Source organism: Chiloscyllium plagiosum, unplaced genomic scaffold (assembly GCF_037043375.1).
Source record: "Chiloscyllium plagiosum isolate Xiang-an unplaced genomic scaffold, Cpla_swu_hap1 HiC_scaffold_1, whole genome shotgun sequence".
Taxonomy (NCBI): Eukaryota; Metazoa; Chordata; class Chondrichthyes; order Orectolobiformes; family Hemiscylliidae; genus Chiloscyllium; species Chiloscyllium plagiosum.
This window is the reverse complement of record NW_028270139.1, coordinates 51,399,866-51,427,412: the sequence shown is the minus strand read 5'-3', so window position 1 is coordinate 51,427,412 and position 27,547 is coordinate 51,399,866. Positions and strand designations below refer to the sequence as shown.

Here is a 27,547-nt window from a genome sequence, read left to right as displayed (position 1 = left end):
AATCATAGAGTTCACAGTATTAACAGTGCATTCTTTGAGATTGTTTGACAGAGGGTAATGAGGAGAAGAAGAGATACATTGAACACCCCCATTTCCTGCATGCCATGGAAAGGTTGACTTGTTGTACTGAATACTGTTATTGGCCACAGCTGGTTGAGGTATACCAAACATGCTGAATGTAGCTGTTAATACATCAACAGCTGTTGCATTAGTGGCATCTTTGTTTTGACATGCAAAAGAAAATTTGTTGAAATAGTCAGTCATTAGAACATAATAATAACCTTGGACATAGAAAATACCAGTCACAATCTTGCATCATGAATCAAAAGGAATCTCTTGTGGAAGAAAATGTCTCTCGATTGTGATGGAATTGGCATGTTGTGCACTAACTGATTCAGTGACCAATGTCCTTCATAATGCCTGGCCAGTATAAAGATTCAAACAACAACCACTTGGTTTCTTTCTGTGCCAATGTGACCCATATGTACATGGCCTCGCATGTTTTGATAAAAAGCTTGTAGAATTTGGAATTCTTTGCCTGTGTTAATTATGCTCCGGCAGAGTCCCATTTTGCTCTAAGTGATTGGAATGAATATATTAGCTCAGGAACCTGCTAGATGTATTTAGCCTTTGGTATGGATCCTCTTGAGTTGTTATATCTGGTCATTATCTGAAACAGTTTGTTGAATCTATTCTGCTTGACTGGGAACAAATGTGTGACATTTGTGCTGTGATTTTGACAGTTGCAAAATCCTTGCTGATCTTAAAAATATGTAGATCCATGCACACTGGCAGAATAAATGACAGGAACTCCCATCTGTTTTGGTAATGTAAAATGTTTCAGGTGTCCATCCCGAGAATCTGTTTTGGTATCGAAGATGCATAATGCCAATACCTGGGATGCCGGAAGCATTTAGCTTACCTTGTGTGGACTGCACCACATTGCCTGAGTACATTGCATGTAAGACACTTGTTGGACCTCAGCTGGAGTGTGTGAGTGCATTGGAGAGAGTGCAGAAGCAATTTAAAAGCGTTGTTCCAGGGCTAAGAAACTTCAGTTATGAGATTAGAATGGAGAAGTTGAGATTGTTTTCCTTATGGAGAAGGCTAAGAGGAGATCTGACAGAGCTTTTCAAAATCATGTGCAGGCTGGGCAGAGTAGATAGGGAGAAACTGTTCCCACTTGTATAAAAATCGAGAATATGGGTACCTAGATTTACACTGATTTTCAAAAGAACCAATGTTGGTATGAAAAAATCTTTTTCAGTCACTGAGTAGTTAGGGTATAGAATGCATTGCATGGACGTGTGGTGAAGGCTGGTTTAATTAAGGCATTCCAGAAAGGCATCAGATGATTGTTCAGATAGAAATAGTGTGTAAGGGTTTGGATTACTAGTTCAATGACCATACCTCTACAACTCCTCCTAAATTCACTTTTGCACATCTCTTGGATCTTTTATGTTCCAACAATAGTTGACTGATTGATTAATTGATTGTCACTTGCACTTGTTACATGTATTTGTTACAAATACAGTGAAAAGTGTTGTATAATGTTGCCACTATCTGGCATCATCTTAAAGATACAAAAAATAAACCAAGATATAGAACATGAAGATAAAAATTAAAGAAATATAGTTAAATGTTCACCATTAGCATCCTGTCATACAATCCATTCTATAGCTTGTCAGCAAACCACCCACTAACATGTCCCTTTTGTACTTGAAGCAGATGCTGTCACTCAATAGCAGGTTGCGGGCAAAGCCAGAGACTGACCACCAAATTTCCAAACCAGCAACCCAGTGAAAGGCACTAGTGGGGAGCATGGACAGGGAGATTTGTCAGAAATATTGATGTACAAAGTTAAAATGTACAACTCTGCAGGGTGTTCCATCTTTTAACTCTTCTTATTCAGATTTGCCATCAGCATGCAAAATGATGCTGCTTTGATCAGTTGCTTATCTGCCTCTGCTTAGCATTGTCACTAACTGCTAATCCTTACCCTTCTCATCCCTCTCCAGGTCCACCAGATAATGAGGCCCTATTATTAGGGCAGATATTGGAGGCAATTGCTCCTAAACACAGACTGTCAGTTGACCATAATCCAACAGGCAGTCAGACACTGACATCCCATACCAAAAAGAACTAATTATTCATACAGTTTGAAGGGTTAGTGAATTGGAGAGCCATCCAGACTTCAAAACAAAGCAATGAAAAGAACTTTATGTAAAGTTTATAATGGCTTTTAGGAGCCATTCCTAGATAAATTTGTTTGTCAGTCAATCAATAGTATTTATCTTCCTCTGGACCTCTTAAAAGAACATTACAGTCAGCACTGATAATAATGTTTCTCCTGCCAATGATTTAATTGCTGTACCTGCTTAAACGACTCGCAGCAGGTAGATTTATGCTAATTAAGTTCCCCACGTTTGAGCAAGCTTACCTGAGGGCTTGCTGACCACAGTGAGTTTGATCCCAGAATGAAGGTACAGAGTGTAGGATTCATACAGAGGAGTGGAATCACTTTCAAATGGCAGGCTTTAATTGATGTTTCACCATCCCATCAGTTATTTTCTCAGCAAATCTTCAAAAGACACACTGCCATAATTTTGCACCTTACTTCTCAATGTAACAGATAAACCATACAACAAAAAGTTCGTGAAACAATGTGTGATCTTTATTTGAAGATAAAATTGTATACAAATAGAATTAACTGGGCATCTCTGTATAGTACAATTAATCTCAAATATTGCTGCTGATGAACTGACAAATCATGGGACTAATATATCAAATCTTGTTGGGGTGGTAGGGATTAAAGTGCGACTCTTTGCAAGTACAACAACATGTCTTCACCTGCTGCCCTTACATGCAGTACCTATGTTAATGTCAATTAGCCAACTGGGTCAGACTGTGCCAGTAGCTGAAGCACTGCAGTCTGAGCAGATTATTTCATGGTTAGAATTAGTAAGGATCACATGCGCTAGCCATGTCAAATGTTCTCAATGGAAGTTCATCAGACTTTTATTCCCATGTTGTAGGTATTAGGAAAGTATCTTGTCTAAGCACTAAAAAGGGTAAACAAGCATTGAAAGTTGGCTGAGTGCTTATACAATTGTGATTATTAACTTTTAAATTTCACTTTATCCAATGCATAAGTGAATCATTATGAACCTCTTTATCATTATAGAGTTTTGCTGCATGAGCGTTATAATGTGTTTACTGCTACCCAGCACTCTAGGTGGTTATAATCTGAATGCATTCATCTGGTGGGTGTAAGGACAGTTGGTGTTTAGGAGAAACTGAGGACTGCAGATGCCAGACAGTCGGAGTCAAGAAGTGTGGCGCTGGAAAAGCACAGCAGGTCAGTATCCGAGGAGCAGCAGAGTCAACATTTCAGGCATCAGAACCAGAGTGCACAGAGTGTCAGGTGGTGGCTACTTCAACAAAACTGTTTTTTGTTGCCCTAGAGATCTCAGGCTCCTGGCATATTTAGTCTTGCTCATTCTCAGCTTCCTTGTAACCCTTGTGCTGTTGTGCCTCCACTTTGTCCTCAAGTACTTGTTGGCTTTGCAAAGTTAAAATTATATTGTACACAGCTTTCTACATTGGACTTGGGGGCTGTCAGATGACTCCAGACATATCCAGGAAATGAATCCTTTGTTTCAGTTTGCCAACTGTCTATTTGATTAGAACTCTGGAAGAGGTGCAACTATGTGTATCACTTATCAGTCTCTGTATTCAGGATCCTGAGAAGTGTCATGATCCATGCATTCAGGATTTCTCTCACCCTCAAACAAACAGCCTGACATCTGATAATCTGGGTAGAAGAGAGGACACACAATACAATGGATAAGGATTGGAGCATCATAACGTTTGCAAGGAAATGGAGCACAGTTCTGCCTGAAGCACTGTCAGTACTTGTATACTAATTGTAAAAAGGATGTGTTCTTTGGATGGAGCATGCAAAAGCTACATGGACACAACCAATTATGTGGTGAATTTGTCGACAGCCTTCAATTAGGGCAAGGTTCAAAGCTTTTTCCTGATCCAACATTCAACTGAAAATAGATGATACCACTTGCTGTAGAGTGGAGTGACTCTGCGGTGTGGTCGTTGAGAGCTGCAGTAACCTTTATACCCACTACCAAGAATGCTACACTTTCATGTTAGTGCTGCAAAAGGTGGCTTATCTATGTCAAAGCCTCTCTAGTGAAGCAGAGGTGCTAGGATCAATGTTTTTCTCAAATAGAGTTAAGATGTCTAACTGTGAAAGACTCATGTGACATATGCCTCCCGTGCCTCCTCTCTTTCACCCTCTCCTGTCAACACTGTGGACTTCTGCAATCTGCCTACTCCCACATTCTGACCAGTAGACCACACAGCACACAGATTACTGAGTTAGACTTGTGCTTCCCAAAATGTCACTCCCCAAGCCCACATCCACAGAGCTCCAGGATCCAACAAAATTAAATATGAGGCCTATAATTCCAGGGGCAGCCTAGAAAATCTAGCTAGAAGCTTATCTGACTTGAACAAAGATCTCTCTAAATAACACTGGCGCACCTTATAATGCTATTGTTGGTGCCAAGAGTTCCTGGGCGGGCTTTATTCGTTGTGACAACAGTTCAAATTATTATTACAGGGCTGAAGAGTGGTGTAGTACCTTTAAATAATTGAATGAGGACTCCAGTTTCAGACAACCATCCAGAATAATTAAACCTTGCCCAATCTAAAACAGCGATTAGAGGCTCAGAGATTAGTGCATTTATACTTTTCCCTTTGAGTTGTTAAAAGCAAGGATGGAATGAGGCAAAAAGTGGGTTTCGTCTTTACTTTTTACACAACCAATCAATAAATGCAAGAGTACATCTGACTGAAGTTAATATTTGATTTAATTTACAAACATCAGTAGCATCACTGATATCAGTCAACATGTACAGTAACCAGTTTCAGGAAAAAAACAAAGGAAACCGAATTGTATTTACACAGGCATTCCCATTCTTTAATTTGTAAAGAGCACAGCCCAGCTACTTAAATTTATCAACTCTAAGTCTGTGGTTTAGCAGCAACAAGTTACTGTAGGAGAACAACAGGCTGACATGTAATTTCAATAGTCAAGAAAAGGAGACAATTCTGAATTTACAGTCAGTTAGAAAATTGAGGAACTCCAAACAATATCCTGATATGTAAAAACTTGTTCATCTGCCAGAAAACAGCACGTGTTTTAATTTACCTTTACTAAATTTCAGGGGAGAGGGATAAAGGGGAGGTGGAGGTTGAAAAAAAAAATCACTTCTATAACAAAAAGAACTCTAGTTTGTCAAAGTAGGTTCAAATTCAGCAGAATTCACAAAATATACACTGGCTTGTTACATCTGACACTGTTAGGCTGAGGTTATTTCCCAGGCTTTGTAAACCAAAGCAATGTCATTGGTCAGGATTACGGGAGACACAGCTGATCAAAAAGATAACAAGACAATTCACCCCGAGAGGACATGCTAGATTGTTAGTTAGTCTATCTCCCCCCAAAAAATAAAAATAAAAAACTGCAATCTTTTTTTAATGTTTTTAACATACAAAAATATGAGGACGAAATATAAATTAATATATATTAAAGATTCAAAAATGGAGTGAAAGAGAAGATCTAGCAAAGTTAGGTACAAGTTTTTTGATACAATAAATACTTCGTAATGATATCTTGAATACTGCGTAAACTCATTTCAAAAGAAAACCACAAAACTTTATCCAACTAAGTAATCCATACATCAATTCTCTATTGGTTGTATAGTCCCCATTTATAATTATATTACAAAGAATTAATACTGGAAACAAGGCTTGCTAAAACACTTTGTAAGCTCGAATATGCTAATGTACACATTATACTGGGGAGAAAAAAATAACTGTCCACATATTCAAGATGTGAAAGGGCAGCAGAAGTTCTGGGCGTCTTCATCGATACACATTCTTGACTCATGACCTTACAGCACAGTTACATCTGTGTCTCTGTGTTGAAGATGAACTGATGTGACTTGCAGCTTGTCATCTTCTTCAAATAAACATCACTCACTTACGGTGGCACATTCCTCCTTTGGACTTCACTTCTACTGTCCACTGGATGTCAAAATATTGAAAACTTCCTTTAGCCAAGTCAGGAAAAGTCAAAATCCAGTCCAAAATGGTTTGGCTTCTGACAAACATTTTATGCGTGTTGCAACAACTTTCAGTCAAAAAGACTTGAAACATTTTTGAAAATGAAGAAAATAGTCATTTTCTGATAATAAAAATAAGTCTGTTCTGTATTTTACAATATAATTCAAATATCTCCACCATGGAAGCAAAAATACGTCCCACACAGTCACCAGGTGCACATTGTTTTGAAAAAGGGCAAGCGTTTGAAGCTTTTACAAAGAACATCGCGAGCAGCCGCATTTCACGACTTTTTCCACCTCCTCCACAAATGAAGAGCCGTCAGTGCATTCAAAACTGTATTTCCGTCGCTTGCTTCTCAGAGGACCACAGCACTGCCCATTGTCACATCCACCTCTGCACTCTAACCGCGAGACCTTTTTGGTTGTTTGGCAAGCGGCATAACCTTGCTGCTTCTGGTAGTAATCTCGGATTCGTTCCCCTCTACAGGAAATTTCTGTAAGTGAGAAAAAGAAGAAGCATTAGTTCTGGTTTGTTTCTAGCAATAACACCTTCCTCATCGGATGCTTAGCTTTTTGGGCGGTGCATCCGGAATTAAAAACTAGTGACCATGAAGCTACAAGATCGTTGTAAGAATCCATCAGGTCCACTAATGTCCTTTAGGGAAAGAAACCTGTCTCCTTACATAGTGTAAAAACCAAAAGAGCTGCAGATGCTGTAAATCAGAAACAAAAACAAAAAATTGCTGGAAAAGCTCAACAGTTCTGGCAGCATCCGCAGAAAGAAATCAAAGTTAACCCTGAGGAGGGGTGACTCAACCCACAATGTTAACTCTAATTTCTGTTCACAGGTGCTGCCTGACCTATTGAGCTTTTCCGGCAATTTCTGTTTTTGTTCCTTACCTACGGTGCCAGTCTCGGTGAAGAGGGAACCAGAAAGGTGAAGAAATCTACTTTACCAGTGTTATCTGGCAAAAGACATATCTTCCCATGACAGTATCGGTAGGACTGAGCAGTATACAATCCATATGAAGATGGAGTCTCCTCTTCACACTGAGGATACTGTCCATCCTGTTGTGTGGGCTCTACCACTGTGCCAAATGGAATAGATTCAGAATTGATTTAACCACGCCAGATTCGGTCTCTATGGCATGTTGTGGGTTATCAGCCACAGAGAGTTGTACTAAATCACAATTTGCAATCTTACGGTCTGACAAATCCTTCACTATACCATGATTATCAAGCCAAGGGATTAACCCTGGTACAAACAGTGTAGGAGAGTTCATTGGGAGCAGCACCAGATTTGGTGTTAGCATGGTAAAAATGCAAGATAGGATCACAACCATGTTAAACAGAAGAAGCAACATACTGCAGATATAGCTAAGAGTTCTCACAACACAAGGACCAGATTAATATTCTGTGATCCTGCCACATATTGTCAGGAATTATGTTAGACACGTAAACAACTAATTGAAGGCGGAGGCTTCTCAAATGATTCCATTCTTATCAAAGCGCTAACCCAGACTATCAGTGTAAAAGACAAGGCATTTGTCCACGAGAAGTGTGCAGTGGATGATCAAGTCTTGGCTTCCTCCTGAGGTCCCCACTATCACAGATGTCAGACCTTCAGACAATTCAATTCACTTGACCTGATATCAAGTAAAAGACTCAATAGCATTGGGCCCTCACAACAATGTGGCTGTGCTGCTGAAAATCTGTGCTCCAGAGCTAGCAGTGGCACTGACTAAAGTTGTTCCAGTGCAGCTACAAAACTGCAATCTATCCCCGACAAGGTGGAAAATTGCCCAGATAATGGTATGTCCACAAAAAAACAGGACAAGTCCAATTTGACCAATACTGTCCCATTGGTCTCTTGACCGTCAGCAAAGTATTGGAAGGCATCATCAAAAGCATAATCAACTGGCACTAATATTGCAATACTGATCAGTAATGGTCAATGTGAGTTTCACTAGGCCCATTTAACTCATAACTTTAGTTCAAGCATGGACAAAAATGCCAAGCTCTAAAGATGTGATGACGGTGACAACTCTTGACATCAGGCAGCATTTCACTAAATACAGCATCAAGGAGGTCAAACAAAGTTTGAGTCAATGGTAATTTGATGAATTCTCTTCATCGGTTCACAAAAGAAGCTTTGTGTGATTGTTGGTGTGGTTCAAGAGAGCAAATCATCATAATCTTTTCAAGAATTGGATGATGCTCCCAACCCATGACAAAAATAACTAATTACTCATGCAAACTCTGTGACTAATTAGTAGTAAAAGTAAATTTTGAAATCTGACATTCCCAGAAAGTTCAGGATTTCAGTAGGTTCAGGATGCTTTCTATTTGTGGCCAGTTATACATTCGGGAGCACTAACTTGCACATACTTTAAATAATTCTTTAAAAAGACAATAAACCTGTAAACAAAGGCATCTTTACACTTGTAGAAATATGTTAGTCACCGAGACTGAATTTATACCTAGTTTCTCCCACTTGTGAGGAAAAGCTTCATAACTTTGAGATTTAATCTCTTCATCATTTGTGGAATGAAACCAGGTAATACTGTTGCCTCTTGCAGAATGCTCTTTTGATATCTATTTTTGTATTTTGGTACTTAGGATTGCACTGCTATCAAATATATTTTAGATGGACTAATACAGTAGTAAATACCATTATAACTAGAGACTGAAAACATAGTGCTTTATGACAAAAAAATCTGCAGTTTCATATTTATGTTAAGAATGATGAGCACAAGCTCCCTTTGCACTTCAATTTTTCCATAAATTTTTATGGGTACAAAACAATTGATTTTTGTACCAAGCTGCACACTTATTTATGTATTGACTGTGTCTTCAGTCATCTAGTGCAGAAACATGAACCAGCAAGACATGGGAATAAACTATCACTGACTGCATGCTTTAACACTCAAAACAACAGTAAGAAAATCACACTGCACAAGCTAAAAGAACTGGGAAAAGTTTGAGTCAGAATCATGGAGAAGAAGAGAATTTTATTGGATTTAAACAAGTGAATAAGAAAGATGAAAGTTTTTTTAGATAAGGATAACTAGCAGGAAAAGAGAAAAACAAATTATTCACCCTTTTCCCGTTTGTCTCACCTGCAAGAGGTGCTGTGATTGGTCAGTTGAAGCTGAGAGCTCAGAGGTAGAGTTTGTACTAGGGTTAAGTGCAGAATCATTGGATTTTGCTGCTCATTCCAGGAAGATATAGAAATGTTAAAGTGAGATAAACAGCAGTGAGGTCAAAGCTGATAAATTAAACCTACTTAATTGAAGGATTTTGAATTCATTTAATGAAAGCTTATTATACGAAAATGAATTAAACTGAGGCATATGGAAATACAAGCATTAGTAGTTGAAAGTGCAATCTAGGATACAATCATGCCATTGTCAGCATTCAGCACAATTCATTTAGAGGTATACAGAGAGATCTGTGTTTATTCTAAAAGGAAGGAAGAAAACATACTTCATAGACATTCTTTCCCACACAGAAAAGAACAGCTACTTCTGAAAGAACCAACAGACTTCAACTTGTGGGGTGTGGGATACAGTGAATGATGAGAAACATTTTATGTCACAGGCCTGTCATCATTTTTGAAGAAGTATATAATTCTGTATTGATGTTCCGCAAATTGCTTTATTTTGCATAACATACAATGTAGGCATTTTTCTCGAGGAAAGAAATAAGACACAAAAAGTACAAAAGCAAAGAAAGTGATTAATTCCTGCAATGGTTTCATTCACAATCTTAGCAACACACATAAAGCAAGCTAATGGTGCATTCCAAAATTAATTTTGGATTAAACTCATACATTTCGGAAAGTACACTATGATGGATAAAAATTGTCAAACCTATTTTCAGAACCTTACTTAAAATGAGCTGCCCATACCTTTGTCACAGTTCTCTCCAGTGTATCCACTATTACATTCACAATAAGGTCTGCTAACAGCTGAAAGCCTACATTTGCCATGTTTACACCTGATGTTCTGACAGGGATTAAAAAGCTCCTCTTCTTCATCACACAGTACACCTTTGAAACCCATCTGACATTTACAGCTGTACGAGAAGGCATTGATGGGCACACAAATACCATGTACACACCTGAAAAAAAAATTAAAATGCCATTAAATAATTAACAAATGAAGTCAGTGCTTTTATCTTACAGTTACTGTTAAATTTTATCTCTTCTGGCCATTTTTCAATTGCAACTTTCTGCTACTCAGCGAGTGGATAAGCAATATCAGCTGGCCTGATAGAAAACCTCACTTCCATACAATAGTCCATTCTGGGCAGATTACAAAATGATATAACTTAAGCAGATTAGTTTGAGTAACTGACAGTTGTAAGACTTGAACTGAAGACCGTCATTAGGAATCAACAAATTCAGGCCAGAGTTTTTCTTTTCAGTTCCATTCCTTTTCATCTGTTCACCTGTGTGGAATGGTCTAGAGTGGAGTAAATATACTGGGTCACAGTTGTATCGCATGAATCCTTACCACAATCCTGCAATACCAAGTTCTCAGTGCTGGTCAGGCCAGTTGATGAAGCTCCTGGGGCTTTAATTTCCTTGAAAAATGCAAAACCTAATGCCTCATGGGCTATTTTATCACTGCCCATTATTCCAATTGAATTATGCATAGAGCAATTTTACAAAATAAAGAAGGAACATGTCATAGGAAATTAAACCTCCAGGTGAGATACTTTTCCACATAAATCAGAAGCTGTCTTCTGTATACCTGTTGGTAGTGACTGACAGAACAACAGCAAAAGCCACATTTGATCACAGAACACCCACATTAGTGGGTAGAACTTTAGCAGTAAGGACACTTTTCTCAATGAAATATTTTTAAAATTCTCATTAAGTCCTGGTTGCTGTAAAATTACACTTAAGCTCTCTATTCATTAACAACAATTGTTATGAAAGTATAATAATTATTTTTAACGGAGAAATGTCATTATTAACACCGCTGCATTCAAACAATGAGTGTTCAATTAATAGCACTCACACAAATCTTTCTAGCCAAAATCAACCATATTATTCAAACAAATTTATCTCCATTCCAGATCAAAACCTCCAAAATTTAAATATCACAATTGCACTGTTTATATGGCTGCTATCATGTTGAAACTAAAATGACTCAGTTGAAATATTTTTCTCTGAAGTATAATTTGCTTATTTCATACAGATGGCCATTAAAGGATGAAAAATACCTATGCATCATAATTTTTTGGTAAATACGTTTTGCACAAGTAGCTGAAGACAACACATTCTGAGTGAGACACAGCCAGATATGTGTTTCTGGGAAATTGAGCATAGTGGGAATTTGATGCGGAAATGGAATAAAGGGCCTTGAATAATTGATACTATTTGATATTAAACATCTTCCAAAAGGTTGAGTTTAAAAACTATGTTATGGCATGAGAGGTCAAAGCTGTGAAATGCTCTTCCTGCTATTTATGGAAAGGTGGCTCCATTTCTAGCACCCAGGGTCAGCCTTTGTGCAAGAAGTGCCTTCAGCTGCAACGTTTGGAAACCCAAGTTTTGGATCTCGAGAGGCAGCTGGCAACACTGTGGAGCACCTACATAATGGCTAACACACACAGAAAGGTGGTCACACTGCAGGCTGAGACTTCACAGGCCTGAAGGGAATGGGTAGCCACCAGAAAAAAAACAAGAGGACCAGGCAGGAAGTTAAAAGTCTCCAATGGCTATTCCCCTGCAAAACAGTTATACCACTTTGGACACTGCTAAGGGGAATGGCCTCTCAGGGGAAACCATCAACAACTTAATTTGTTGAAACATGGTTGGCTTTACTGTACAGGGAAAGAGTAAAAATGTGGGAATGCAATAGTTAAAGGATATTCAATTGTAAGAGGAATAGACAGGTGTTTCTGTGGCTGCACACAAGACTCATGATGGTATCTTGCCTCCTTGATGCTAGGGTCAATAATGTCTCAAAGTGGCCACAGGACACTGGAACTAATGGCTGTGGTAGACATCAGTACAAACAACTTTGGTAAAGGAAAGGTATGATGTCCTAAAAGCAGAATATATAAGAATTAGGAAGTAAGTTGAAAAGTAGGACCTCAAAGGTAGTGATTCCAGGATTACTACTAGTCAGAGTAGAAATAGCAGGATATTTCAAAAGGCTGGAGAGATGGTGGATTTCAGATTTCTGAAGCGCTAAGAGTGGTTCTGAGAGGAGGTGGGACCAAAACAAAGTGGATGGGTTATATCTGGGCCGGTGTTTGATAGAGTGGTAGGGGAGGCTGAAACTAAAAAAGCAGGGGAGTGGAAAGCTATGTAAGAAATCCTACAAAAGGAAATCAAGGACAAAAACAAAAAAAAAGAAAGAGGAATTAAAGAAGCGATAGGCAGAGAAATGATGGGACAGTATCAAACAGGCTTACAGTGAAAAATAATGGAAACAGGACAAGTAATGTTAAAAAAGACAATGGATTGATTGTGCAAATAGATGAAATAATTTGAGATTGCGGAGACATAACTGCAGGGTGATCAGGGTTGAGAACTTAATATCCAAGACTATCTAGAATTTAGGACAGACAGACAAAAACTAAAAGCCTGTGGAGTTGCATTGCTGGTTAAAGAGCTGAGAATTATCAAGGTGCAAAAAATATTAGTGGTAGCTGTGTATAGAGCCACAAATCATAGGAGTGATGTTGGAAATAGCATTAACTGGGAAATTAAAGATGCATGCAATAAAGGAACTTTGATGACCATAGGTAATCTTAATCTGCATCTAGATTGGGCAAAATTTAATCACAACATCTCCAGGACAATCAACCCCAACGCCCTGTGGCTGAACACTTCAACTCTGCTGATGACATGCAAGTCCTGGGCCTCCTCCATCACCAGTCCCTTACCATCTGACGCCTGGAGGAAGAACGCCTCATCTTCTGCCTTGGGACCAGTTTCCTCATTTCCCCTCCCCCCACCTTACCCCAGTTCCAACCTTCCAGCTCAGCACCATCCTCATGTCCCATCCCACCTGTCCATCTTCCTTCCCACCTATCTGCTCCACACTCCCCTCTGACCTATCACCTTTACCCAGACCTCCATCCACATATTGCACTCTCAGCTAACTCCCCCCCAGCTCCACCCCCCTCCCATTTTTCTCTCCATCCCTGAGGCTCCCGGCCTCATTCCTGATGCCGAAATGTCAACTTTCCTGCTCCTTGGTGCTTTTCTAGAACCACACTCTTGACTCAAATCTAATTTGTAACAATACTGTGGCAGAGGAATCCCTGGAGTGTATATGGGATGGTTTTCTGGGTCAATATGTTGAGGAACCAACTGGAGAACAGGCCATCCTAGTTTGTGCATTGTGTAATGAGAAATGAATAATTGGCAATCTAGTTGTGTGAGGCCCCTTGAGGATAAACGAACATAATATGCTGGAATTCTTGCTAGAATGGAGAGTCATGTCACAGATTCTATGTGTAGGGCCCTGAATCGAAAAGAGAAAATTCCAATGCAGTGAGGGACAAATTTACAAATGAGTCTCTTGTAGTCCAAACCAGCTAAAAATGGCAGTTTCCTTCCTTGAACACATTAGTGAACCAGATGGGTTTTCCCAACAAGCAACCATGGTCATTGTTTAGACTCTGAATTCTATATATTTCATTGAATTCAATTCAATTCAATGCCACAGAGCGATATGAACCCAGGTCTCTGGAACATTACTTGGATCTTTGGATTAACAGTCCAGTGATAATACCACTAGGCCATTGCTTCTCTTTTTAATGTAACTTAGTGTAAAATATTACAAAATGTGGGATTGGGGTGGTATATTTAAATGTATAGGAAACTGATTGGCAGAGAGGAAACACACAAAAGGAAGCAACGAGTCCTTTCTGAATGACAAGCAGTGACTAGTGGGCTACCACAGGGATCAGTGCTAGGATTCCAGCTATTCACAATATATGTTAATAATCTAGATTAGACTACTACATGTAACAGCTCCAAATTTGCAGATGATACAATGTTGGGTGGGAGAGTGAGCTGTGATGAGGATGCAGAGATGATTCAGTGTGATTTGAACAAACTGAGTGAGTGAGCAATTGCATGTCAGATGCAGTATAACGTGACTAAATGAGAGGTTATTCATATTGGAATGTGCAATTGTACACCAGTCTCTGAAAGGAAGCTTGCAGGTGCAGTGGGCAGTCAAGAAGGCAAAACGTATGTTGATCTTCAGAGTGAGAGGACTTGAGTACAGAAATATTTTGCAATTATACAGGGTCTTGTTGAGATCACAATTAGAGCATTGTGTGCAGGTTTGGAAGGATATTCCTGCTATAGAGTGAGTATAGTGAAGGTTTACCACTCTGATTCCTGGGATGGCGAGACTGATGTATGAGGACAGGTTGAATCAGTTTTGATTATTTGCTGGAGCTTAGGAGAATGAGGGACGTTCTAATGGTAGCTGCAAGAAGAATGTTCCCAATGACAAAGGAGTCCAAAACCAGGGGTCACAAAGATTTGGGGTAAACCATTTGGGACTGAGACAAAGAGAAAAGGTTCCACCCAAAGAGTAGTGAGTCTGTAGAATTCAATACCACAGAAAGCTGTTGACGCCAAATATTGTATGATTTCAAGGAGCTGACATGGTACTTAGGGTTAAAGGATCAAAGGGGGAAAAGTGAGAACAGGCTATTGAGTTGGATGATCAGCCGCGATCATAATGAGTGGTGGAGCACTCTTGAAGGACCAAACGGCCTCCTAAAATAAAAAGATACTTCAAGATTGGGTAATGCAACAAAACATGCTCAATATGGCTTTAAGGGAACATGTAAAGATTGTACATTTAGCATGTATAATGTTACTGTATATGATTTCAATTCAAAATTAAAATGTTGTCGAATTTCTATCAGTATTTCATGCAACTAGATTGAAACGAAGGCATGACGATTCCAAACTTAATGTTTAAAGTGATTCAAATTCCTCCCGTTAGAGTGTACTAATCGCATAAATCATTTGTTAGGGTTACTTGATTATGTTTCCAACATGCCTCAAAGGAACAATTAGCATCTGCTATACTTGATGATCAGGCTGCTGGGAAATGTTTCTGCGAATCTAGAGCAAATTATCTTCATAACAAACTTTGTGAAAAGCTATATTTATTGTACATTTCCAGATCATTTGTAAATATAGTCAGTACCATTGCTGAATTCTGAGAATATGATTGACTTTAGAGTAATTCACTATAGGCTTGAATATTAGATTTCACCTTTGCAGGGAATTCCACAGTGGCAATCATAAACTATGATAATGATTAATTGATGTTATTTAGCCTGGCTTTCCAATCTCCTTAAAATCTCTTGTATTTTACAATGATACACTCCTACTTGTTCATTATTACCCAGGAAATCCAGTACATAGCATTATTATTGTTTCTGCTTTCAAAGCAACAGAGGATCTTTATACCTTTATACCTGTGCACATATATAAGAAATACAAATTGTGACTTTTTTTGTAACTAATCCAAAAACCATATGGAAGTGCTATAAAGGTCTCTACTTATGCTAAAGACACAACACTAGATTTCTATTTCAAGGGTCCAAGTTCAAATCTATGTTTCCAATGGTATTTAAAATCAGCCATCATCAGTCTTAAATTCAGAGTCTTAATGAAGCATATGGCAGCAGCTTTCTCCAGCTGGGAATGGCAAGGCCACAGACTGGCAGAGATTCCATCCTTCTGCATTCATCTTGCTGGCAGATCATGCAGTGAGTCTGCCACCTGCAAAGTCTGGAACCCCAGTATGTCCGAGCTGAGAGATGGGAGGATTGTGGTGGGTGATTACAAAGAAATAGGACAGTTTACGGATCTAAACTTAAAATATAAATTTGAAATTTAAAGCTGTCAGAAAATGTCCAGAATATTTTCATGCTGCAACAAAAGAAGAAAGGAACTATGTGGTTGCTTGCTACTTAACCTCAATACATTCCACTCCCAGAACCAAATGAAAAATGTTTTTACATTATCTTTGCCAAAAGGTATGTTAAACATTACCTCTAACTATGAAGCTCCATCAATAAGCATTTAGAAATGTTTAATATATGCAAGATTAACAACTTAAATGCTAGATAAATAATGGCACGTAGACAAGTTTAATAAAATGTGAATTTAAATGTTTCTATTTACTATTATTAGCAGTTAACAAGAACACATGCAATCTTGCTTATATTATGTTAATCAATTGGTAATTTACCTAGAGGGATTAGAAGGGATTCACTGAAATGTGAATATATTAAGAAATGTACTGAAAATAGCATATAAATATTGTTAGGATCTTGTGTTGCAGACATTTCGTCCCCTGTCTAGGTGACATCCTCAGTGCTTGGGAGCCTCCTGTGAAGCACTTCTGTGATGTTTCCTCCGGCATTTATAGTGGCCTGTCCCTGCCGTTTCCGGTTGTCAGTTCCAGCTGTCCGCTGCAGTGGCCAGTATATTGGGTCCAGGTCGATGTGTTTGTTGATAGAATCTGTGGATGAGTGCCATGCCTCTAGGAATCCCCTGGCTGTTCTCTGTTTGGTTTGTCCTATAATAGTAGTGTCGTCCCAGTCGAACTCATGTTGCTTGTCATCCACGTGTGTGGCTACTAAGGATAACTGGTCATGTCATTTCGTGGCTAGTTGGTGTTCATGGATACGGATCGTTAGCTGTCTTCCTGTTTGTCCTATGTAGTGTTTTGTGCAGTCCTTGCAGCGGATTTTGTATACTACGTTGGTTTTGCTCATGCTGGACATACAGAACAGACAACAAGACGGGGAACCTATCAACAAAGACGGCATACTCACTCAAACTACTGGACCTGTGCCTCACAACACACTTCACATTCAACAACCAAATATATGAACAAATCAACGGCACACCCATGGGCTCACCCACCTCTGGACTCATAGCAGAAGCGGTAATGCAAAGACTAGAACAAACAGTCTTACCGAAAAGTCAACCCAAACTCTGGGTCAGATATGTAGATGACACCTTTGTAGTCATTAAAAACACAGAAATAGAAAACACACACTGGACCATCAACGCCACACTCAGAGGAATCCGATTCACTAGAGAGGAAGAAAAGGACAACCAACTCCCATTCCTAGACGTGATGGTACAGAGAACACCGAACGGAGAATTCACCACAAAGGTATACAGGAAAGCCACACACACAGACCAAATCATGAACTACGAAAGCAACCACCCCAACACACATAAAAGAAGTTGCATCAAGACACTGTTCAAAAGGGCCACACCACACTGCAGTACACCAGAACTGCAAAAGAGGAAGAAGAACACCTACACAATGTATTCGCCAAAAACGGATACCCCCGCAATTTCATCAACAGATGCCTAAGGGAAAGACAACGGAATGAGGACTTGCCACAACCTGAAGGACTAGCCACCTTACCATACATCAAGAACATTTCTGAACTGACAGCCAGACTACTGCGACCACTAGGACTCATAACAGCACACAAACCAACAGCCACTCTCAGACAACAACTCACCAGGACGAAGGACCCGATACCCAGCATGAGCAAAACCAACATAGTGTACAAAGTACCATGCAAGGACTGCACAAAACACTACATAGGACAAACAGGAAGACAGCTAACGATCCGTATCCATGAACACCAACTAGCCACGAAACGACACGATCAGCTATCCTTAGTAGCCACACATGCGGATGACAAGCAAAATGAGTTCGACTGGGACAACACTACTATTATAGGACAAGTCAAACAGAGAACAGCCAGGGAATTCCTAGAGGCATGGCACTCATCCACAGATTCTATCAACAAACACATCGACCTGGACCCAATATACTGGCCACTGCAGCGGACAGCTGGAACTGACAACCGGAAGCGGCAGAGACAAACCACTATAAATGCCAGAGGAAACATCACAGAAGTGCTTCACAGGAGGCTCCCAAGCACTGAGGATGTCACCTAGACAGGGGACGAAATGTCTGCAACACAAATTCCCAGCTCGGCGAACACAACCACAACAATGAGCACCCGAGCTACAAATCTTCTCACAAACTTTGAATTGTTAGGAACACTAACTTCGATTATCATAGTTGAACATCCCAAGAGGTTCACAAGGACATACTCAAACAAAATTGACGTTGAATGGAAGTAAGAATAATGTTGATCAAAGAGGTACTATGAAGATGCGGTCTAAAGGAGAAGAAAGAAGTTGAGAAACAGAGAGTTTTAGGGTGGCAATTACAGAGTTTAAAGCCTTTGCAGCTCAAGGTACAATTGTAAATGGTGGGATTAAATAGGTGGATGATCCACAAGAGGTCAGAATTGGAGGTGTGCACTACTCTCAGAGGGTCGTCAGGCTGCAGGAAATTATAGAGATGAGGAGGGGAGAGACCACAGAGGAATCTGAACACTGAATCAAAATTTTAAATGGAAATGTTGGTGGACCAGCATCCAATGTAGGTCAGTGAACACAGCCCATAATGTCTCCTGAGGTAAAATCACTCGTGAAATTTGACTAAGATTCTGTGAAACCCTTTACAATTAATGTCATTAATGATACATAAATAGACACAATAAAATCTCCAGTGCATTCAGCATCAAATTCAATGAAAGGAAAGTGAGAAAGTGCAAATCAAAAGGCATTTTTCAGTTATCTATATGACAAGTTGGCATTTGTAAGTTGAATTTTCTATAAATTGGTCTTTCAAAGAGAAAATAAATGGAAGAAAATAGCACTCTCCTTTTAGCAAATGTTTTAGAACAGTCACTCAGCTACAATAAAAGATGCTGATCTGAGTCTGGAGATTTCCGGTGGGCTTTTTCTGACTTGCAAACACTGTTTCTGTTGAAATGCAAAAGTGGGAGATATTCCCTTCTCAAATACTTTCCAATTTTGAAAGTACAAAGAAAAGAGTATTTAGCTAATAAAAAGAACTAAACAACAAGCAATACAATTACTTACTTATTGCCCTGACATGGATCATTTGTTTGCTGGTCACAAAGGGTCCCTGTCCAACCTCCTTCACATTCACAGGTGAAGCTGGACTGGCCAATGGCGTGGCACGTACCATGCTGGCACATCTTCTTCTGACAGGGTTCACAGCCTGGCAGAATGCCAATCTGCATTGGAACTTTCTTAAAGTCCTGCAGCTCGTTGTTAATATATAAATTGCGAATGCAGCCATGGAAACTGGTACCATTTTGGCCTGGTCCTTGGCGCAGAGCTGCAAAGTTTGCCTTGGTCGGCATACCTACAAAGAAACAAAAGTACAGGAATAATCCAGGGCACTAAATGTAATTTTGAGTCATTAGTGAGATCACAAAGCAATAATTAAGCATGTTCCAAGTGATATGAAAATATCTTTCATTGTTCATTTCCTTAAATCATTAAATACTTATAATTAAAAATCATCCATTCTTCTAAGCCATGCTTCTTTTATATTTTCTGCCTCAGATCCACATCAGCAGTACCCTGAATATCTAAGTCTCTAGTCAACATATGAGTAAGAATCCATTATGCTAAAAGCATTTTAAATTGGAAAATCACAGACAGAAGCCTGAATTGCACCACTCAAAGGCACAATGTGTAGGTGTTCTGGAGCAGAACCCTTGGGAGTATCATCACTTAAGCTGCAAACACATCTATAAAAGAGACAAGTGTAATCACTAAATCAGTGCCCCAGGTAATGCAATGCTACTTTTGTGTAATTGTTTCAGTAAATGTTACCTCACATGCAAATCTGTTAATCCATCAGCATTTGCCTTGAGCAAAATTATCAAGAAAATTATTATGCAAAATAGTCTGCTTTATTAATTCAACACATCTCTATAATCACCAATTTACAACATTTTAATAGATGTTTTATTCTAAACATATTTCTGAGTTTAAGCAAATGGTATGAAATATCCTAATAGCTGATAGGATGTTGCTGATGCATTTCATGCCAGATTTTGCTCTTTGGCTGGAACTATTAAGGATTACAGAAAACAAGAGTCACTGAAAGGAATTTCCTTATCGTGTAAATGTAGGAAATTTTCTGGAACTCTATCATACCTCCAACGTAGAGAGGGGAGTCTATGTTGAGTGTGGATTGTCTGGCTAAATTGTTAATAGTTTTAGGATTTCCTCCATCTATCACGAGGCTTAACATTTGATCAGCTGCTACCAGCTCCAGACTGTGAAAGTTGCCATCATTGATTGTTTCCACGCTGTAGAAAGAATAGCAGTAAGTCACCTGGACAATGGATATATAGCATTGCTTTTAAATCAGAGAGGTTTACTTAAAAAAGCTACTTAGAACACAACAGAAGTTTGTATGCATCCAATATATAATTCCTAATGATCTTATATATGTTTTTCAGCTTAAATTCAAATGATTTATTCCTTGCAACTATTAGTAAAAGCTTCCATTAGTATGACTCCAGATCACTACCAACACTGCCCTGGACTCTAACTCCATGGACTGCCTAAGGTAATGTCAGATTCCCAAAGACTGGAGGATATTGCTGTATGTAATGATCCTGGTTGCAGTTTGCTTGGCCTTTCTGTTAACACAGATCAAAATCAATGCAGTGCCCACTATGGAGTTCGGGTTCCATAGAGTGAAGGAGCTGGCAGCAAATCTGAATAACTAACAGCTTCAGAGTTTGCGCCTTCCTCCCAGTAAGGGGCAGAAGTTGCACTATCCATCAATATAACCCATGTAATGGCCTATCAGCTCGCTTGTTCCCCTGTGAGGGTGAGGACATGAGTCCACAGAAAGAGAGGCTGATGCCTGGAACTTAAAAGCTTGTCGATACTGGGGGCAGACAGAGATGAATACATTTTTGTTCTGCAACACTGTCAAAGAATATAAATAAATGGAGCTGTGATATGGATCAGTTGTCATGTCGCAAAATGGAGTAACAGGCTTGAAGGACTCGTGTTTCTGCAAACTGCTTTTCCAACAAACAGTCTCCAAGATTGCTGTGCAGTGTAGGCTCAGACCATAGTGACAAACATCACATTATAAATGGGTCAGTGATGAACTAAATTCTTTTTTTATTAAAGACATGCTTATCTGGCAAAGAATGGGTTTCACATCTGCCATACCTGAAAAGGTCGGCAGTTGAGTATACAAATGACCAGTTGTCAGATGTATGTAAAGAATATTAGCTCTTTCAGAGATTACATACAAACATATCTTGATTGCTTTTGCTAGCAGCTGATCAGTGGAAGTGTGAAAAGCACTAAAATAATGTGCTTAATTATGTGTGGTGCCTCAGGGAGATGGATGTTTTCTGTCTCACACAGACTTAATGGAAGACCATTTGTCACAGCAACAATTCACATATGACTGATGGAGACTATGCATAGTGTAACCCAGTACCTCACTGTCAACCTCATCCTGACTTTACTGATTAGAAGCACAGCTTTGTGAAGTGTTATTTCTATTAGTACAAAGACAGCTTCATTTGTGAGATTAAAGGCTTTGCACATCAACTAAACTGTCATCATTTTTAAGGTTGAAATTTCCAGGACTGAAAATGAAAGGACTATTTTGTATCGCTTGGGCAAAATATTCAAAGTTTGAACAATAATAAAACAAACTAGAAAAGGGTCAGCATATCGGACAACAGACAAATGTTAAGTCTAGATTTGGGCATTTACCCATAGGGTCCACTTTGGCCACTGATGCTGTTCATTCCATTGAGTGTTTCTAGCATTTGTTTTCTTTTTCTTTCTAAGTTCCAACATCTGCAGTGTCTTGACATTTATCTTAAACAAGCAGATTCAGCATGGCTATATGCAAGCACTTAGTCATAATTACCAATATGAGCATATACCATGTGATAAACCATATCACTGCTATATTGCAGCTGTACTAAAACCCCATGATAATGTCTCCATTGACTGAAGTCATAGCAATAAATAATAAATGTGAAGAATTACATGCTTGTAACTGAATTGAGTTAATTATTAGCAGTATCTTTGTGTTATGAAATATGAGACATGTAGCCAGAAGGACTTGTCACTATTCTATATATGAATGAAAAGTTGTCTAATTTATATCTTATAGCACAACATTTCTCATTTCCCATTTTTTTCTGACTCTGCAATTAATTCTTGCATTGCTAGCGTTGCTAGGTTTGAAGAATCTGGATGAATTATTACAGTCAGCTAGTTTCAAGCATGTTGCTGCAGTCTAGTCCTTTAGAAAGAACGTTGGTTGCAGTGTAATTTCAGAGGACTATCAAAATTTGTTTTTCTTCCCTAAAACAATATTGAAATCTATACTTCTTTACGTTTGTAAACTGGAGAGTGAATCTATTTTGTTCCCATTCCCCTGGTTTTGTGAAGATCTTGGGGTTAATCTAAGGTGAGCAATGCTACTCTGAAATGGTGTGAGCATGACCTTGAGTTTATTGTCTTGTTGGTATGTAGGGGTGAACATCAAATGAACAGAGTTGATGCCTTGGGAATGGCTGTTGAAAGGAGAAAGCAAAAGAGGGAAACCACCTGGAATGATCTCGTTTTATCAGACATCAGATACGTTTTCAGGGAATGGTTTCTTTGGAACCACTGGTTCCTGTCTATCACAAGGGAACTGCAGGGCTTGGAAAATTGTCAATAGACTGCTGAGCTTCCTAAAGTCATGAATTGGATCAAACATATCTCACATGCTACTCCTGGAATACGCATCCATAAGTAAAACAAACAAGCATGGCAAGAAACACACACACACATATATACAGCAGATGTGGCTTTCACTCCTATTGCTCAACATGCTAAAAGTAATCCATTTGGGCTGTTTGAGGAAACCTGCTCAATTATCACTGCAAAGTGAATATCGGAATTACAAACAAAGAACGATAAATTTTAAAGAAGTAAAATATCACCAGTTGTTATTTATGCTTTTACAACCTGATTTGGACAAGATGTATCAATTCATTTGTGTTTGCAAAACTGTAGACAAACTGTCTGTTTCAAACACAAGTATATCTGCTTATTGTATCACTCAAACATAAGTCATTCAGGCAATAAATTTGCTATGAGCAGGGATGCAATATTCTTAGCCTGTGTTGTGGCTTTTTGAGTGTCTGGGGATCTAATTAATCTCTGGTTAACCCTGACAACATCTCTATTATTCTACCAATGAGACTGAACTTAAGTAACTCTATGCCAATATAAAACCTTGACCAAAATTCTTTTTGGGCCTTGCTATTATTTTTTCTGTAAAATTGGGGTATGTTAAACAAAATATACTTTGGATTTATCCTGTATACTTGAATTGTTGTTGACCTCGTATGTGAGTTGACTCCCAACCTTTTAGTTAAAAGATCCAAACTCTTCATATTTACCAGCTGAGTGTGCCTTTGAAGGCGAACTCTCTGCAGAGCAAACTCATGTATTCACAGAATCTTAGTATAACATCGCATTGGTTGCAGTTGTTCAGCTCATTGTGTTTGTAGATGGTGTCAAGACTACTACCTCACCAGTTCACTTTGCATTTGCACGACATTTTCTGGGAATTGAGGGGCAGATGGGTTGCCAGGAAAGATCTCTAACTAGGCAATTCCGATGGTGAGATGGTGGGAGAGGCTCATGTGAATGTCAAACCCCATACTTTTTGGCTAAAAATTTCATCTCAGAACCCCAACTTTTTCAGAAGTATATATGGTATTTGTCTACCATTGAACCAATGATTTTTAAAATTGGCTAACATGCTCATATGCAGTACTCTGAATTCATCAGCTGAAATTGATTCACCAGTGTCAAAGCTGTAAACACCAGCAGTTTATATAAACCTCACATGGCTCAAAATGCACCACCCAGATATTAATCACAACTATGAGGGATAAATGGTGCAAGTCAAATTTCATTATTTATGCAAGTAACAAATTTATTTCCTCTTCAATACAATGCTTAGGTTCTATTTCCAATCATATCAAGGTCAACTTTAATTTTATTTATTTCCCTGTTAATGCTCAATCTTAAGGGAAGAAAAGAATTATCATTCACGCAGAATCTTTAACATCTTTAACAGATATCAGAAGGCTTCAGATCCAATGAATTACTTGTTGTAAAGTCACTACTGTACAGGCACAACTGTTCAAACAGTGAATGCTGGTGACATTTTTAAAGGGACGAGCTTACAGGAGCTTCTCACTCTAACAGTATGAGGGAATGATTTGGAGATGCCGGTGTTGGACTGGGGTGTACAAAGTTAAAAATCACACAACACCAGGTTATAGTCCAACAGGTTTAATTGGAAGCACACTAGCTTTCGGAGCGATGCTCCTTCATCAGGTGGTCGTGGAGTACACAATTGTAAGGCACAGAATTTATAGCAAAAATATACAGTGTGATGTAACTGAAATTATACATTGAAAAATACCTTGATTGTCTGTTGAGTCGAACAAAGCTAACATACACAGAGATGAAACTCTCTCAACTAATGACAAATCAGTATTCAGTGACTGCAGTCAGAAAATAATCAGCAAGGGCTGGTTGAGGAGGGTAGGTATTGGTTGTGAGGGGTCACTAAGTACATTTTATCTGTGTTGTAGACATATGAACAAAATGTCATAAGTGCTTTTTAAAAACCTACTTGCTATTGTGTTGGGGCAGTGATGGGTACTGTGGGGTTCCTCCATTTTTGTCACCAATGCAAAAGACTAATCCAGATCTGGAAAGAAAATGCTGTACTACCTGGGCCCAGGTTGTTTCAATTGCCTGCTCCCCCCTCTGTGAGACTAACTGTACTGTCAAGGTATGCTATATTTTGCCCAAGATAGTGATTGTCAGTTTAACAATGAGTCCTGTGGAGCTGGGGATGCAGGAACTCTGGTTAATGGGCCATCCAATCATTGGGGAGTACTCTAACATCAGTGAGATCAGGGAGATATCAGAGCTTACACTCCTCATGTTGTTAATAAGGAAATTGACAGCGGCCAAGTACAACTGTGTCCTAATTTCCAGTGGATTCTGCGGGACTATTAACCAAATTTTCAGTGGGAATCCAGCAAGAATTGAGAAAATTTGGAGCCTTTTGTTACTTAAGCAGCACAGAAGTGCATCTATGTCTTGGGAAACATTGCAAATAATTTAAAATCAAATGGACATGGCAATGAGACATTTCTTTTCAGCTTGACAACTTGGGTTCAAATGCTTACAAATCTGATGTGATAAGAGATTTCCTCAGCGGGCTTTGGGACTGCACTCTTGAATCAATTGAGGGTTCTGAGCAGAAGGACTGGCATGGCAATGTTCCTGGAGGGGGTCATCCAATGAAGTACGTTGGACAGCTTCCTTGAACTGCAGCTCCAATCAGAATGCTAGCAGGTGTTGAAGATGCCAGCCTCACTGGCAGAGGTTGATGCTGCTGAGGCACTGATCGAAAGGGGACTGCAGCACTAAAGACCTACTGAGGGAATCTCTCTGACCATGCTCCTGTCTCTGGGGCTGGGAACGTCCATGGATAGCTGCAAAGATTAATCATCCCTAAGCGGTTCCTTAAGTATTTCAATATTCAAATGTGACTGGGCTATCTTGCTGCTGCCTGCCTCTCCACCAACCTTCACCAGGCTGGGAGAAATCTGCCCAAAATCCATGTCTGCCATCAATAAAAGAGTGTCATCTAGAAAGCATTCATTGGACCAGTCACCACCCAGTTTTCAGTTGCCTAAACCCAAAAATTGAAGTGGCTCTAATCTACAATTTAGTTTACAATAGTAGCTCATGCGCAAAATATTACAATGCTTCAGTGAGATTCAAGTTAATGTATATTGTAGGTGTGCAATACAGGAACCTTGACTTTGCAACTGGTAATGCTATGGAATTAGGTTTGCAGGGCTTGAATAAGGTCAGTTACAGTCATAATATGATGGGGAACTATTCCTCACCCCACTGAGGCAACTACAGGCAAAATGCAAATTTTGTGTTGTCTGTTGATCATCAGTACTAATCTGGTTAATGAGTGACCGCATGTTTGTCCTGGGGACAGCTTAATGCACGACTAGCATGTATTAAACTCAACTAGGAGAAAGTGAGGACTGCAGATGCTGGAGATCAGACCTGAAAAATGTGTTGCTGGAAAAGCGCTGCAGGTCAGGCAGCATCAAAGGAACAGGAGAATCGACGTTATGCCCGAAACGTCGATTCACCTGCTCCTTGGATGCTGCCTGACCTGCTGCGCTTTTCCAGCAACTCATTTTTCAGCTTAGCATGTGTTAAAGCCTGTTTGCACTTTATAAAGGGAAAGGACATACTGGCAGCAGTAGAAGTATTAACAATTTCAGCAAGAGGGTCTCAGGATGAATAAAGACCATGGAAGAAGCTGTAGGCCTAACACAAGACTCCCAGACTATCTTTTGCAGTGTTGGAGGCCATAGTCTGAGAAATGGAAAGAGGATAGACTTTAAGTTTCCATAGGGATCCAGGAGGCCCAGCAGCCTCCTGTTCAGTTTCCCTCCAGTACGGAAATGGGAGCATGTAGTCACTGTGTTAAACATAAAGATCAAGGATTTTGGCCCAGAGGACTTGGCTACTGTGCTGCAAAAAAATTGCTGACCTTGCACAGGTGAGGAAATGCAAATTTTTCACATACCATCTCCTACTCATGGCACCGATAACCGTGCACGCTGCTCAAATACTTACACCCTCATCATTCACACGCTCCAGCAATCAGGGTTCATGCCAATCATTTGCTCATGTACTTTAATTCACCTTCACAAAAGGAAGTCTCACATCTGTATCTTGCAGGTTCCAAAGAATCCCAGCTGTTTACTTCTGGCAGACCCAATCAGACACACTGTAACCCAGTCACACATTTCAGGACAAGAATCATAGCATCCCTACAGTGTGAAAACAGGCCCTTCGGCCCAACAAATCCACACTGACCCTCTGAAGAGTAACCCACTCAGACCCATACCCTATTTTTAACCCCAGACTAATTTACCCTATCTACACATACCTAAACACTATGGGCAATTTAGCTTGGCCAATCCACATAACCTGCACATCTTTGGACTGTGGGAGGAAACCAGAACACTGGGAGGAAACCCATGGAGACACAGGGAGAAGGTGCAAACTCCATACAGACAGTCGCCCGAGGCTGCAATCGAACCTGGGTCCCTGGCGCTGTGAGGCAGCAATGCTAACCACTGAGCCACCATATTGCATGTTGCATATAATGGGAGGAAGGAGCAGAGAATCTAAAAGGAGCAGACATACCTGTATTGCCTGAACTCTGTGAAGAATTACAGGCCTGCACTACTGGCACAGCAGTAAGATCCCTAAGAACTGCAGCTGGGGTAAGTAAGAATGCAGCCTGATGATGAAGAGAGAACCAAATTCAACAGCTGATGGTGAAACACCATGACTT

General features: G+C 39.5%; 1 protein-coding gene across 3 annotated transcripts in view; it reads right to left on the bottom strand.

Moving 5' to 3' along the window:
• Positions 1–2,652: 2,652 nt before the first annotated feature.
• slit2 (slit homolog 2 (Drosophila)) overlaps positions 2,653–27,547 on the bottom strand; it is a 464,730-nt gene continuing 439,835 nt past the window's right edge. For 2 of the 3 annotated variants that reach the window (XM_087986798.1, XM_087986799.1), the window contains 4 exons: positions 20,236–20,390; positions 19,144–19,432; positions 10,057–10,268; positions 2,653–6,640 (listed from right to left, as the gene is read on the bottom strand). In XM_087986798.1, coding sequence (XP_087842924.1) covers positions 6,399–6,640; positions 10,057–10,268; positions 19,144–19,432; positions 20,236–20,390 — 898 coding nt within the window. In that variant the 3' untranslated portion in view covers positions 2,653–6,398. Of the gene's footprint in view, positions 6,641–9,265; positions 9,355–10,056; positions 10,269–19,143; positions 19,433–20,235; positions 20,391–27,547 lie in introns of all 3 variants that reach the window. The other variant, XM_087986800.1, reaches the window with a different exon arrangement.